At 63.4% G+C, this 15370-nt stretch overlaps 1 protein-coding gene across 1 annotated transcript in view; it reads right to left on the bottom strand.

Annotated features, from left to right (window-relative positions):
• The window catches only part of MAD1L1 (mitotic arrest deficient 1 like 1), a 209387-nt gene that overhangs the window by 80292 nt on the left and 113725 nt on the right, over positions 1-15370 (bottom strand). Inside the window, exon 11 of the mRNA XM_064478169.1 lies at positions 1386-1530. Within this exon, the coding sequence (XP_064334239.1) occupies positions 1386-1530 (145 nt within the window). The remainder of the gene's footprint in view (positions 1-1385; positions 1531-15370) is intronic.

The raw sequence follows: 15370 nt of genomic DNA, 5'->3' as shown, positions 1-15370 counted from the left end.
CTCTGCCCGTGGCCCCTCCAGAACCTGCCGCCCTAATAGGATGCACTCTGCATAACCGTCATGGCGGCAAGCCTGCGTCTCTCCTGCCTGCCGTCCCCTGGACAGGGCAGTGGCCAAGCATCCACACCATGGCTCCTCCCGTAGAGCTGGCACAGGGACAATCGATAAACGTGGGGAAGGAAGGCAAGGAAGACTGGGGGCCGCAGAAGCTCGCTCCATGTCACCGACCAGGCGTGAGGACCGCGCCTTCTCTGCACAAAGCACCGTGAGCAGGGGTGCAGGTGAGGACGTTTCCGAGCACATCCCGTGCGAGGCCACCTACAAAGCCAGCAGGGGCTCGGCCGGGAAGCCCAACTGAAGCCAGACACCTGTGAGGTCTTCTTCTGAGGGACAGCGGGGCACAGAGGGGAAGGTGCCGGAGAGGCTGTCAGAGGGCAGGCTCTGAGCAGCTGGAATGTGACCCCGCCTTCTGCAACCTTCATGATCAGGAGGTCCCAGCAGCAAGGGCCGAGGTCCCCATCAAAAACGATCAAGAGCAGGCAGCAGCCATCAGCCGGCTGCTGACATTGCGCCCCGAGGTTGGGGGCGGCCCCCAGGCCTGCCCAGTTTCCACTGGAGAGCAGGTGGAGGAGCGTCTGCCCAGCAGGCTGGACGCCCCCACCCTCGCCTGGAGAGCATCTGGGGACAGACTCGGCTTCTTCCTTCCTCGTCTCCTGAAATTTCAGCATCCAAGGCAACTTTTAAATAAGGCTCTCTCACAAGAACCTTAATTCACACTCCAGTGAACTCTGCATACCCAGCCAGACAGCAGAACCCCTGCAGGCAGGGCAGCACAGCTCTGAGAGCCCAGCCTGCGGGCAAAGCTGGGAGCAGGGACACATCCTGCCCAGGGCCTCTGGACACAGCAACAGTTTCCACTCCAAACCCTGGACCACAGACCCACCGCAGCTCTCCCTGCACTCACTGGGTCTGAAGAGGGGGCTGGCGCCGCCGTGAGGGACATGGGGGCTGGGCCGACACGCTGAACCCCAGCCTGGCGTGTGACGCAGGGCGCTGCCCTCCACCAGGAGGGGCCCCAGCAGCGAATCCCAGGGAGCGCGTATCAGAACGCGCCCGGCAACCAGGGTGAAACACACAGGCTGGCCAAACGGACAGGATGCTCTGCTTCTGGGCAGAGGAGGGCTCAGCCCCACGTGCGCCGTGACCCAGGCAGCTCCACGCACGTCTAACCGATCAAGAGGTGAGGACACAGACCACTGAGTTCTGAGCCACCTCCTCTGGGAGAGACCTCGGCAGACGTGAGGGCCCTGGGGAGAAAGGCTAAGAGTGGACGGGCTGGGAGCCGCTGGCCTGGAAGGCAAGCCCCCGCGGGCAGGGCCCCGTACCTTCGTCAGCAGCAGGACCCGCTTCTGCAGCCGCCGGGCCAGGGCCTCGTGCGCCTCCCGCTTCTTCCTCTCCTCCAGCAGCTGGCCGCTGGCCTGGCGGACCTCCTCCTGCAGCTGCAGCCTGGCCTTCTCCAGCTCCCGGGCGCTGCAGGAGGCAAAAGGGCAGAGCGGTGAGGCCTGGGCCCCAGGACAGCCCCGGCGACGGGTCCCCAGGCCCCGCACGGCGTGCGTCACGCAGGTCCCAAAATAGGGCTGCAGGTGCAGCCAGCCCGCTGTCACTTCCTCACTTCTGAATAGCTGCTTAAAGCCTTTCAGGAGTTTCTGGATTTCAAATAGACGCCCAGGGTGATCCCAGAACATGGCAGGCGCAGGGGAGGGGAGCTCGGCTCCACACACAATGGGAAAAATTGTCTGCCGCGCGGCACTGCGGGATGGCACTTCTGAATGAGCTAAATCACCAGAGTGAGCACTTCCCACGAACCGCAGGCGGCCGCAGATGTGCAGCTCGGCGCGGGACGTGCGACACCAGCCCCGGGGGCCTGTCCTGCACACAGCCAGCCGGAGCACTGGCACTGAGGGGTGGGGCGGACGCCTCCTGGGGGAGACCCTGGGGCGCCGCTCGTCAGCACCCTCCCGTCCCCGCGGCCCGCGCCCGCCTGGTTCACACGCTGGACGCTCACACCTCTTACTGCACCAGCCTCCCGCCCGGGCAGCCTCAGTCGCTGTCACGCCATCCCTCAGACCAGGAGGGGCACCCCATGTTGGACGCCCCCCACCCTGGACTTGCATCCCAACTTCCTGGCACGGCAGCGAAGCACCTTCAGGGCGTGGTTGTGGCCTCTCTTTCCCACAAAACGCCATCAGTCCTTCACAACCCGCAGGACGTCCTCTGCCCCCGGCTTGTCCCATACACTTCAGAAGCCCACAGTCCTGTGTCATCTACGGGGGGTACCCTGCAAGCAGACATCCCATGCTTTTTGAGAGGACGATGAGCAGGAGAGCTCCCAGAAGGGAGAAGGGGAGACATCCCGGGGAAGGAGGCACTAACTCCGGAGGGCGTGCCGTGAAGTGTGGGCAGAGATGAGGTGTTCACACTATTTCTTAAAGTAAAGGAAACCTATTACCAAAAGATATCTTTAAAATCTCAAAAAAAGAAAAAACAAAAACCCAAAACCCAGAAACAGAGTATGATCAGGATGAAAAGGTGCCACTGTCACGTTCCCCGGGCATGACCGATGACAGCAGACAGCTTTGAGAATATGAAGCTGGAGACAAGGCCTGTTTCGCGCCTGCATCTCATACCATGTGTGAGGGCCAGTAATTTATTTTTTGCTTTGACACACAATTTCAGGAAGACTTTAATCTACAAGGATGGCAGATAAAGCTTTCTTTGGAGGTGGTCAGATTCCACATCTGAGTGCGTACAGGATTTTTTTAAATTACAATTTAGTATAATTCTTTAAACAGTTAGCTATAATCTGAAAGTAAATGTGAAACATGCATTGACAGAAGTCTCTCTTTGCAGGAACTCAGTGGAGAACCCCCGGTCGGGCCACCCTGGACCAGCCCCGGGTCCCCGGGAGCCGGAACCAACGTCCTCACTTGAGGGCCCACGCTTCACCCGGCAGCCACCTCAGGAAGCCTTACACGAATGTTTAATCCAACTACACAGCTGGCTGATGGCACCTGCCACTTCTAGGTGCTTCATAACCAAAAATACAAAATAAAAATTTTAGAAGTACAAATATTCCTTTGAAACAGACATATGAAAAGGCTATTCCGAGTTCCAGTTCAATTTGAAGCTATTCATGGGTCGATTCAATAATCAAGAACTGTGAGACTGGCCCTGGACTCCCCGACTTCAGGTGGGGAAGCTCACAGGCGTTTGAAACCACGGCTCTGCTGCAGGGGTGTAAGTAGGAGAAAGTGCACTCCCGGGTCCCAGCTGCCGAGGCCGGGGGCAGCAGAGGCCAGCTTGCGGGTGGCGGCATGGCACCGCACCTGCCGGGTGCAGGGAAGGGGCTGCTCTGAGCGCAGGCCTGGGGGGACAGCCTGGTGGAGGCTAACAAACTCCGAGCCCCACGGTCTTGGAAGCAGGATGTGCTCATGGAGCTGGAGACCTCCCCACCAAGAGCAGGCACAAAGCCCCCAGGGCGACTGTCGTCCACTGCAGACACCCCACCCCCGGGGCCCGGTCCAGCACAATGGAGCCGAGGGCAGGCCTGGGCACACGTCACCTGCATCTGGTCTGCTGGCCACCAGGTCCCTGTGCAGGTCCCCGGAACGCAGGTAGACCCGCGCCCCCAGACCAGCCCCAAGATGCTACGAGAACAAGCGTGTCAAGTGCAGGTCGCAGAGCCCATCACGTGTCCAGCAGAGCCCAGAGGAGACAGCTGAGACTTTCGGGGCCGGGGGTCAGGGGCCGGGCCCAGGCAGACAAAGTGCCTGCTCGCTTAGAAAAACAATCTGTCCTTCCTGACACAAAATGCTTTTCATAAAATCAAGAGGGGAAAGAGTGAAGCGGAGGACACACAACTCTGCAGGAGACCCCGGGCACCAGCCCCCTCGCAGACCAGCTCGGCCGGCCTGGGGTCTCTGCTGGAGGGGCTCCATTCCCACGCTGGTCAGCCCTGTGTCACTCCAAGTCCCGAGGCCTGCCGTGAGCCCTAATGCTTCATCAGGACTCAGTTCTGCAAAAGCTAGACCAGACGCAGAAATGCACCTGGGCAGGTTGCAGAGGGCAGCGCCCCCAGGCCCCTGCCCAGGCCATCAGCAGCCTGGCTCTGACTCCCCGGGCCTGGCGACGATCCCGTCAGCCCTGGGGAGACAGCAGGGCTCGAGCCGCACCACAGCCACACCTCCCGGGCTCACGTTCTCAGGCAGGGACGCTGCGTTCGTGTTTGGTAGAGCAGAGAGCTCCCTGCACATGGCGGGCCCTGGAGGCAGAAAGCGAAAGCCAGTTAGGGGAGGGAGGAGCCCTCGCACAGCGAGGAGGCAGCTCCTCCAGGAAGCAGCCAAGGTGCCCTGGGCTGCAGGAGCCAAGGGAAGAGGCAGAAATCATGACACGCAGAAACTCAGAGACCTGGACCCCAGGCCTGCGGGAGGCACCACTGCTGTGGGACCAGACCTCTGAAGCGCCTGCCTAGGGCAGGAGCTGGGAACCAGCGCTGGAAAACTGCCCACTGAAGTCCACGGCTGCCACCTGCAGCAGGACGCCCCTCTTCCAGGGGAAGGACCCGGCCTGCCCCTTCCTCCCCACCAGCCGGGCAGGCTCTCTCCCCCACAGCCCCCTGCTCGGCCGCACTAGGCCGCAGAGCAGAGCGTAGGGAAGGGAGGCTGGGGTGGGGGGCGTCCAGTCGGCAGGAGAGCGGCCGTGAAGAGGGGCCCTGGGGGAACAAAGGTTGGACTGTTCGGCACAGACAGAGGGCCGGGTCTTCCAGAGGAGCACAACTGTCTGATGTTTCCAAGAATTCACTCTAAAATGCCCCAAATTATTTTTTCAAACCACCTGCCAACAGGTGGCCTCCCCCTTCCTTGAGGACCAGTGGGGGAGAGGGCAGACCTGGCCCCGCGGAGGCCATCCTGCAGCCCTGCCCACAGGACGGTGAGCACTCCGCGGGGCGGAAGCACTTGGGCCGCGGTCCGGAACCCCGACCCGCGGCACCAGCGCCCACGTGGCCGCCTCCTCCCGGGGGAATGCTCTCCCATTCAATCGTGGCCTTTCTTGTGGAGCAAAGAGGAAAAAGCTCATAAAAAATTAAACCTCCGGTTCCACGCGAAGTTGACCCCAAGGTCAGCAGCATTTCTGTGAACCTTTAGTTCAAAATCAAGTTCTCAGTTCCTAGAGGAGAGGCCGGCAAGCTATCAACCAAGACCTTTTTGGGCTGGCGTCTGCAGAGAGAAATAAGGTCTGAGCTTTTGAGAAGCCCTCTCTGCGCTGTGACGGGCCAGCGCGGCCCACTTCAGTGAGGTCTCCATCAGAAGGCCGGGCCTGAGAACATCTACTTCAAGGAGCAACGGAAGGACACGGCGCACTCTGAAGCCGCGGGGGCCGTTTTAATGACCTTCCCTGTACTGACGGCAGGGACGCGGCTCCGCCCTCGCCCGGCAGCCCCCCACCCCCGGAAGGACCGGCGCCCCTGCCGAGCCCTCGCTCGTGCCTGGGGAGGGGCCAGGGCTGCCCACCAGGCCCTGCCTGGCGTCGGCACGGAGGGCAGAAACACGCCGGCTGCCGTGGTCAGACCCAAATTCAAAACAAGAACGGCTCCGAGGCAAGCGACCTTCCAGTGAGGGACCCGGTGGAGGTGTTCACACGGACACCGGGAAGAGGCAGGGAGCTCCATCTCGGATGACCGTCCACAGCGCCCGCCACACAGCACCCAGCAGCACGCCGGGGGTCTTCTGCGGGCGAGACCCGACCCCACCGCGCGCGCAGCTCACAGAGGTCACACTCCGCAGGGACCAGGGATCACAGAGGTCACACTCCGCAGGGACCAGGGAACCAGCAGACGGCGCCTTATTCACGCGAAACCCCTAATGCGTCTTGGTGCCCAGGCCCCAAGGGCAGCGGTCGGACCCCTGCCCGCGCTCCCTCAGCGTCCCCGCCTCACGCCGGGGGGGGGGGGCCGGGCCTCAGGGCTGGTCACTCGCTCGGGGCCCCCTCCCCGGTCAGGACACGGTGCCTGAACTCCAGTGTCTCCCGTGCTGGGCCTCGTGCGCCCTGGGCCCTCAGCTGGGACAAAGCCGAGCCACCATCAAACTGGTGATGCACTGTCTCTGTCTGGGGTGAAGAGGGCCCCCAGTGACCTGTCAGAAGGCGGGGCTCGCAGGCTGGCCGCAAGCTGGGACGTCATCCGCTCCACCCCGCCCCAGGGCCACCAGGAGGCGGAGGTCAACAGGTCTTGGTGCCATCACAGCTCATCAGGGAATCATCAGGCTAAAAATTCTGAAAATCAGCCTGTGGAGAGTGGAAGGAAGGGCCGTGGAAAGGGCAAGGCGGAGCTCAGGCCCTGGGAGCCGGCAGCGGCAGGAGCTGCCTGACCCAGCACAGGCTCTGACTGACACCCAGGACTCCCGTGCCAGCAGGACGTGGGGACACGACTGAGTCGCAGCACATACCCAAAGGATGTCAGGGTTTCGGCTGAGAGCAAGATCACCACCAGCAAGGACAGGGCTGCCAAGATGCCTGCGGCAGCAAGTGAAATAGGAAGCAGCCGGCGGGGATGCGACCCAGCCAAAGGGTTGGCCTGCAGGGAGCAGTGCCGCGTGTGCCAAGCGACCCAAGGGCACAGCGAGGGTGCTCGGGACCTCACCGCCTGCAGGGGTCGGGGCAGGGCACAGAGAAGAGGGGACGCATACTGACCTCTAGGTGGTCTGAAGGTGACAGGGAAGTGGCAGTCAGATCCTGGTAGAGAAGGATCTCTCAGAGCTGCCCAGGGTGGGATGAGCTGCCTGGTGAGTGGCCAGGCTCCAGCCAGAGGGGCTTCAGCTATGGCCACCTCCTCTTCCAGAGGCAACCAGCCGAGGGGGCTGTGGTGGGGGTGAGGAATCACTGCTAAGACTTAGGGTTTACTTCTGGAAGCCATGGCCTGGAGGACAAACGGTGGGTGGACAGGACAACCAGTGCTCAACAGGACACCTCGACGCAGCAGACCGCACTCTGACCGGCGAGCGCCCACCACGCGGAGGCCTGTGGGGGTGGGGGTGGGGGGCAGCTTCCTCCAAGCAAGGCTGCGTTTCCCAACTCCGTTTCACCAGCACCCTGAGCACCGGGCCTGGAGGTCTCTAAGGAAGGCGGGGTGCTGCAGGAGCAGGGGCCCACGCCTGTTACTGCCCGCAGCCCGCGGGCCCCCCTGTGGGCCCGCCCACTCCGGTCCTGAAGGCAGGGCCTGCGCTCCCCTGCTGGGCCCCAGCTCTGCACTTTGCAGGATGCGACTGAGGAAAGCAGAGAGAGGCCAGGGAGGCCGAGGGCCACAGACCAAGGACAGGCAGGACCACAACTCACATCGAAGCGCTTCTGGAGGAAAGATCTTCCAAGGGAGAGGCCGCGGGCAAGGAGCAGCTCGTGCTCCAGCCCCCGCCCCCTCGCCATGGCTCCGCAGGTCTGACAGTCCCACCTCCACACGCACGCTGAGCTCCGCTGCCCCATCTGCATCTCCAGGCCTGGTCCAGGCCCTTCCACCCCACCACTGTCCCCTCCTGTTGCCTGCTCGCCCACCACCCACCATACCGAGGCTCCGCTTTGAATCAGCCACAGCCTCCTGCTGAGCTCACAGAGCAGCCAAGTCCAAGGCCAGGCCCAGTTTCCCTGCCTCACACCAGGGTGTGCCCTGACTTGTGGGCACCTGGTTGCCGCGGCTGGGTTTCCATCAGCAGCAGCCACCTCCCCTCCCGCCACCTGACTCGAACCCATTCTCTTCCTCCACGTCAGGATCTGCTGAGTGAAGGTGCGTTCCTCCCCTGCTGCACCTCACCCACAGCCCGGTGCGAGCACCAGCAGGTCTGCAACAAATGCTCTCCTGTGGCTCACAAGGACGGTGCAGGGCAAGTCTGAGGCCAGTTCACCGAGGGCTCGGGGCTCCTGGGCGACATGGGCCTTGGCACCCGGCAGGACGGGCTGCAGGCGCCAAGCAGGTGTCGGGGAGGCTCCTGACCTGTCTGTCAGCGGCCTTGGCACGTGCAGCTCAGGCTGCAGGAGGGGGAGCAGAGGGACGTGACGGGGCCCAGGGCTGGGCCTGTGCAAGGACCCTGCTGACCAGCTGGGGAGGGAGCCTGCCCTGCCGTGCTTGGGGAGAATCGCTGATGGAGGGCACGGCAGGTTCTGAAACAGGACCAATACGTGCGGCCCTGGGTCCCTGGGCAGAGGCCCCAGCAAAGCCAGGCGAGAGCCCCTCAGCGTCAGAGCTCAGGTGCTTGGAGCAACTCTCTGAACTTCCATTTCTCTGACAAAAAGGAAGCTACTGCTCTCTCTGCCTGCCTAAGGGGGTGGCGGAGACCCCCAACAAGACAAGGGCAGAGCGCAGGACGAGTGTGCAGCGGGCAGACCCACCAGAAGGGAGAGGAGCCGCCCCAGGGAGAGCCGCTGGGCGAGCTCACATCCCGCCTCCTTTCTGAAGCTTCACACGCAACAAAGAGGAAAGCAGAAGAGGTCAGGAGCCGGATAAAGTCGGAGCTGAAAGACTGACCCAGCGCCTGACAGAGCTAAGCACTGCCTGTAAGCTCGCACACCGGGTCCTGCGAGCGCCCCCAGACCCCCGGAGCACAGGGAACCGCTGCTGCATCCCTGTTCCCCAACAGGGAACACACAGCCGGGTGGAGGCGGGCCGGAGCCCCGTCTACAGAGCGTGGGCCCTTCTCACCGCATGGCCAGCCTCGACCAGCACGGCTGAGACCAGATCTCGGGCGCAGCAACGGGACCCAGGCTCCGTCAGTCTTGCCAGGTAGTAGCTTTGGCTCATGTGGGGAGAAGAAGGGGGACCACGGAGACAGGAGGGCAGGAGGTGGGCAACCCTTCCTGTCTGGGTCCTGCTCAGGCTCACAGGAGGGGCTGCCCTAGAGAGGAAGCTGTGAGCCTCACCCCACCGCCCACAACGCCCAGGACGCCCAGGACGCCCAGCTGTCATTACGTACAGCATCTAATTCCAATCCTAAATGCCTCCAAGTGTCATTACACACTTCTCGGACAAAAAAAAAAAAAAATCCAAACAGCGGAAACAAAACCAGAGAATGAGAAAAGCAAAGGCTGAAATAATTACCAATCAAAGGAGCAGCCTAGGGAGCAGGCGAGGAGCTGCAGCCTGGCCTGCGGGCCATTTCCCCTCCGCCTCCCATGAGCTCCCAAGATCTCATCAATTCGAATCACCAAATTCAATTTGCATTCCCAGATAAACAGAGGCCACACAGTAAATACTCTCCTCTGACCTTGAAATGTGAGAAGGAAAACTACCCTTCGCAATTTCAATTCAATCCCAACCATAATGAATAATCCAATTTAGCTGATCCGTCACCAACCTGTAACCGTAGGGGTGGGGCTGCCTCCAAATTACAGGGTTGGGAGCCCAAGTGAGGATGGCTCAGGGCACCCAGTGCCAAGGTGCCAGGCCCAAGGAGAAGCAGCCCCCGCCCCAGGAGGCCACTGGGACTCAGGAAACGACAAGGCAGAGGCCGGAGGGCAAGGCAGCCCCTCAGATCCCCCGGAGCAGCTGCCCTGGTCCCTGCAGCTCAGCCCTCAGGAGCACAGCCCTGCAGAGCCCGTGGAAGACGGGTAACTGAGGGCGCCCGCACTCAGGGCGAGGCAGCGAGGCACACGGGTTCTGACCTACGGCGGGGGGCGGGGGTGGGCATTCACACCCACCAGCTCACTGAAGCCCACAGCACCCCAGAGGATGCGGTCACGCCCACCGTCCCCAGCAGGGCGGAGGACAGCTCTGGAACGTGGCCTAACCCTCTCATCACGTGGCGTCTACACTGCTTTCCTGAGACAGAGATTCTGTGGCTTGAAAAGGCAAAAACATTCACTACCTGGCCCCTTCCACTGGGCTCCACCTGATCTACGTCCAGAAAGGGTCTGCCCACCGACGGCCCATCCAGTGTGCCCCCTCGGGAGCCCACAGCCTTCAGATGCCGGCTCCCCTCCCTATGGAGGCCACTGCCCGGGGCACAGCGGCTCACCCTGGGCCCCAGGCACCCTCTGTTTCTACTCTCACAGACTGGAGTGGTTCCGGGCCCAACCCCACACCCCAACTTCCCCAGGCCCCGCGGGCGGCCACCTCCACGGACCTGCACGCAGCAGCACACACGGGGGGCCGCAGGGAAGGGCCCACAGAGCAGCGGGCCCGGTGCTCCTCCCCGGCTTCTCAGTTACCGTCTGCATCCCGCCCCCTCGCCGTGGGGGACGCTGCAGCCCGGGGGTGGGGGCAGCCTTCCCAAGATCACAGCAGCCAAGCAGCAGCCGGACAAAAACCGCGTCCTGTGATCCGAGGCTCGGGCTGCCTCGCCCACGCGCCGTCTATGTCCTCCCACACCCCTCACCCCCTGCACCGAGGACGGCAGACGCCTGATAGCAGAGTGCCACCTGCCCTGGGCCGGCGACAGCCTCCATCAAGGGGGAGGAAGGGCGTGCCCCCCAGGCTTTCTTGTGCGCTCTTACTAAGGGACCCAGAGCAGGGGAGAGAGACCCAGAACACATGAGGTTGGGATGAGAAGAGTGAACCAGCTCCTGACCCCCGAGCAGCGCAGGAACAGGAGACCTGGCTAAACACACACTTCAAACAGCTCCTGGGGGACGCCGCTCCGGTTCCCAGCACTGATTCCTGAGCCCTGAGCCCTGAGTACGAGGTCCTAAGCAGTGCACCTCAGTACCAGGAACTGAGCCTCAAGTACCAAACACTCAGGCAGAGGCTACTCTGTGCCCCGAGGCAGGGAGGGGGCAGCGTGGGGCCGACAGAAGCGCCTGCACTTACACACCTGGACAGTCACGGTGAGGGTGAGGCGGCGGCAGCCCGGGCAGTGAGGCCGTCAGAGCCGTGTCCCTGCATGCCCATGAGCGTGGACAGTCCCCAGGAGAGATGTGGAAGGGGGCGTGGCGATGAGAGAGTCTGGGCACCAGGCCGGCCCCACCAGGACACGTCCCGCACCCGGAGCTCCAGCCGCACGAGTGACAGGCGGGTCAGCAGCCCCTCGCCTGTGGCGTGGGTGCCAGCGTGAAGGTCATGGACCCCCGCTCCTGGTGCCGGGAGGTAGGCCTGAGTGCGCTGGCGGTGGGGGGAAGGCTCCCCCTGGGGACTCGCCTGGGACTCCTGAAGGCCCAGCTCCAGGTGGGGTCCCCATCAGGACCCCGGCTCAGGAACCCCCCCACTCCATCTCCCCAAGAGACCACGGAGGGCCACGACAAGGCGGGGTGACGCTGGCGCATGTGCCTGGGGGGCGCTCGGTCAGCGGTGACGCTTCACCCCTCACCTGCAGGCATTTCACACCCGCCTCCTACCAGAGGCACTCCAACGCAGCCGTTTAAATAGACGGGAACGACGGTCAGAAATCAGACGCTACGAGACAAAAAACCCACAAATCACGTCCCCGCGGGTCCCCAGCCCAGCGAGCGCCCCGGAGCTGAGAGAGGGCAGACACGAGAGCTCAGGCCTTCGCTCCCCGTGCGCCCCGCAGACCCAGCCCCAGGCTCAGCGACGCAGAAGTGAAAACAAGACAGAGAGAGAAAGAGGGAGAAAGGCTTTTGAAAGGTGCCAGCTCCCGTGCTCGAGGAGAGGAGTTCCCCGTCTGGCGCAGGAGACACAGTAAGGACAGAGCGGAGGGAGAGGACAAGGTCAGGACGTGGTCAGGTGCGAGGGCGCAGAGCTGGGCGCGCCCGCCATCCCGGTCGCCTGGGCCAGGGCAGGAGGTCAAAGGGCAGGACCAGATGGGGAGGATCGGACCAGCGGTAAAGGTGAGGGGGCACCACCTCACCCTCGTCTCTCCCGGAGATGCCCCACGCCCACCAGCAACTGCGACGCAGGGGTGCCAGAGCACCTACTGCCCGCACCCTCCGCGCCTTCGAGCCCCACCCCTCCCGCCGCGGGCCTTCCAGCTGCGTTGGTCGCCACGTGGCAGCTGGATTAAGAAAGCCCACGCCTGTCTGTTTCTCTTCCATGGGCTGGGCTGTCTTCGACCAGAGCACCAGAAGTCAATACTCCGCTCAGTGAGGCCCCTCACGGGACGCAGGTCCTGCAGCGCCACGCCCCCCACCCCGCAAGGAGCCCCCCCAGGCACGCAGCCCACGGGTCTCCGCTGGGGAGGGGCACACCGCCCACCCCTCGCAGTGACTCCCAGGCAAGCACGGCCCCCACGCCCTCTAAGTGCTGCCGAGCTAATAAACCTCTAGGGCATTTTACGTGCTGGAACGACAAACATGAAAGGAGAAAATGAGATTTTAGAGTTAGTAATTCCTCCTTCATCATCTTCTGTGTAGCCTCACTCACTGACCGCTTCCTCCTCCCCAGGCGTCAGGGCCGGGGCGGTGACACCTGACTGGAGAAAGGCCAGCTACTCGGTTTATTTCCTCTTGGACTTTGAGAGTCGGCTCAGACAGAGACGACCTTCCCGGGGCAGGGCCGGCGCCTGTTGGAGAAGCTGGGGCCCTCCCCCTGCCGCCACGGGCGGGGCACTGCAAGTCCCATGCTGCGGGCACTGCCAGGGGCCGGCGAAGAAGCACCAAAGTGCGTCCCGGGGAGCAGGCCCGCAGCGTGGCTGTCAGGAGACTCCAGAGGACACGACGCCCTGGGCGCGGTCCCGGCGGCACCTCAGGGTGGAAAAGGTGGCAGCACCACGCGGCGGCGAAGCCTAGGACACGTCGGGGCTCCCAGTGCACTAGTGCAGGGTGGTGCCGAGGAAACTAACAGTCACCCCCAGGACCCCTCAGGACAAAGTGCTCTGCACAGAAGCTAACAGACACCTGGCGCGCTGCTGGCACCCCTCTGCCAGCCCTCCACGTAACTCCTGCTGCTCGCCTTTCAAGTGGCCACAGGCACCCGCTCATGGACTGCTGCAGGCGTCCCGGGGAAGCTCTGCAGTTCTCCCAGCGGCAAGGCCAGGCTGTGGCCCCGCGAGCCAGAAGGTCAGACAGGAAAGGCAGTGGGTCTCGGCCAAGGCCCGGGGCGCTCAGGCAGGGTGAGGAGGCTCCTGGAAGGGGCGTCACCCAGGGCCGTGGCCAAGCACCAAGAGTGGGCGTCACACCTGAAGGGGGACAGCACGAGTGAGGCAGCGGCACGGCGAGGAGCACCCCCCGACGAGACGGCGGGTTTATGTATGGAGCAAACACCACGTGGGCGTCAGGAAAAGGCAACGGGAAAAACACGAAGACCCCCGCAGAGGGCGAAAGCCAGCGGCAGCTCTGCACACCAAGGCCAGCGGGGCCGGGAAGACAGGTCCACCCACCCACGAGTCAGCCGGGCTGCCCGGGGCAGGCGCCTGGGCCAGGAGGGCTGGGCAGGGGGCAGGATCAGGGATTTAAGGAGGGGCCAGCTCATCACCAGCTCAGCGACTCTGTGAGGACCCTCCTCCCATTAAGGCCTGGTGTTCCATGCAGACCCTACTTTGGGAAGAGAGCACTCTGGGGACACTGACGTCCATGCAGTGCCTCTACTTCTCATTCTGACATCTTACGGGACGCCTAGCGGGGTGTTCTGATGACCCACACGGGCAGGACAGGAGGGGAGCGGGGAGGCCGTGACGGTCAACAGTGTTCAGGAGGCCCTGCTCAGGACAGCTCAGAGAACAAGCCTGGAGGTGCCGGAACAGACATGCAGAGACGTGACGCTGTGGTGTGCTTACGATTCCTTGTCTGATTTTTCTGAAATCCCTGGAGGAGAAAATGAGCCTGAGTGGCCGTGGGGACAGTCACCGCAGCGCCAGGCATGTCGCAGGGCCACCGCCAGGCGCGGGGGAGGGGCCGGGGGCCTCGGGGCCTGGGCAATGCAGAGAGCAGGTGGGAGACAGGAGCCGCGGCCTGAGAGGCGCAGCCTCCCCGACACTGGAGTGGGCGCTGCTCTGCCCTCCCTCCCACTCACTACCGTGGTTATTTTCTCAGAAAAAGACACTCAGAGTTGACCTCACGCCTGTGAAGACCCCAGGAGACACTGGGGGCCCCGACAAAGGAGCCGACACACATGTGGCCCAAGGCCAGGGCAGGACAAGGTCGTGCTGGCACAGAGACCTTGGCACCATGGGGCCAACAGCTCCTATCAAACACCGCGCCCCTTGCGGTGACATAGCCTGCTGAATCTCACCTACCTGGCCCCGCCACACCCGCCACCGTGCCCTCTGGATACGGGGCGCCCAGGGTCTGGAAGCCTCCCCGTCCTTGCCCTACACCAGGCACGACCACTCAGCCACGGATCCACTAAATCAGTGCAAATCCAGTGCCTCCTGTTTCAGGCACTGTTCCAGGCAAAGGAGACAATGGTGAACAGATCCAAGGAGCTTGTGGCAGAAAAGCCGACATCCCAGGACGTGCCGGGAGGGTACGGGCCGCCAGGGCCTCCTCCTCGGCTCTCCCGGCCACCGCCACGCCCCACTGCAGCACGGCCGGCTCCCAACTCCCAATTCCGGAGCCCACACAGGGGTGGGGGGCACGGCAGTCCCCCTGGGTCTCCTCACTCTCAGGGCTCGGTCCCAACATGAGGCCACAGCACCGCCCGGCGGCTACAGAGCTGGGGGAGGACACTGCCCTGTGCCCTCAGCAGGGGGAGCAAGCCAGTCGCCAGGAGCAAAGGCCAAAGTGCTCAAAGGCCCGGGCTCGCCTGGCCCACGGATCACCCAAACGGTGAGTTCTGCCCCCCGTCAGGGACCGACCAGCAGACACGTAACCCCCACGTGGTGTCCTGTGCGGTGCTGGGCTCACCGCGCACCCACCCCACGTGTCAGATACCAAGAGCGTGGGACTGAAAGACCGTTTCCCCGAACGAGCCCCTCATAGCAGACGGCACCCGGAACAGTCCGGGGAGAAACAGCCCGGCGTGAGGGAAGGGCCTCTGGGAGCCTGAGCGGGGGGCCCGCGTCCTCCCCGTGGGCTCAGACTCTGCCCATCCGCGCCTCCACCTTGCCCCCCCCCACGGCCGGGGGACCAATGCCTGGCTGCACGCAGGGCCCCCTCCCCCCGATTTACACAGAAGGTGCCGAGAGCATGTGGGGCCCCTCCTCAATGGGCCGTGCTTGGTTCTCAGCATCAATGACATTACAAGACCATCTGCTGAAGGATTTACATAAAATTTACCACTGTGACCACCGCACGCGAGCCGTCAGAGGCTTCTGTGTATCTGCGCTGCTGCCCAGACAACTAGCTCAGGAGACTCATCACCCCAAAAAGAACCTGTGCCGCCAGCAGCCACGCCCCACGCCCCACGCCCCCGGCCCCGACCTGCTCTCCAGGCACTGAATTGCCTGCTCTGGGCATTCCACGCTCCTGGACCGGGCACCACACGGCCCTCCCTGGCCAG

Source organism: Camelus dromedarius, chromosome 24 (genome assembly GCF_036321535.1).
Source record: "Camelus dromedarius isolate mCamDro1 chromosome 24, mCamDro1.pat, whole genome shotgun sequence".
In the NCBI taxonomy this organism is placed as follows: Eukaryota; Metazoa; Chordata; class Mammalia; order Artiodactyla; family Camelidae; genus Camelus; species Camelus dromedarius.
The sequence above is the reverse complement of the archived record's forward strand: the minus strand, read 5'-3'. Positions and strand labels throughout refer to the sequence as shown.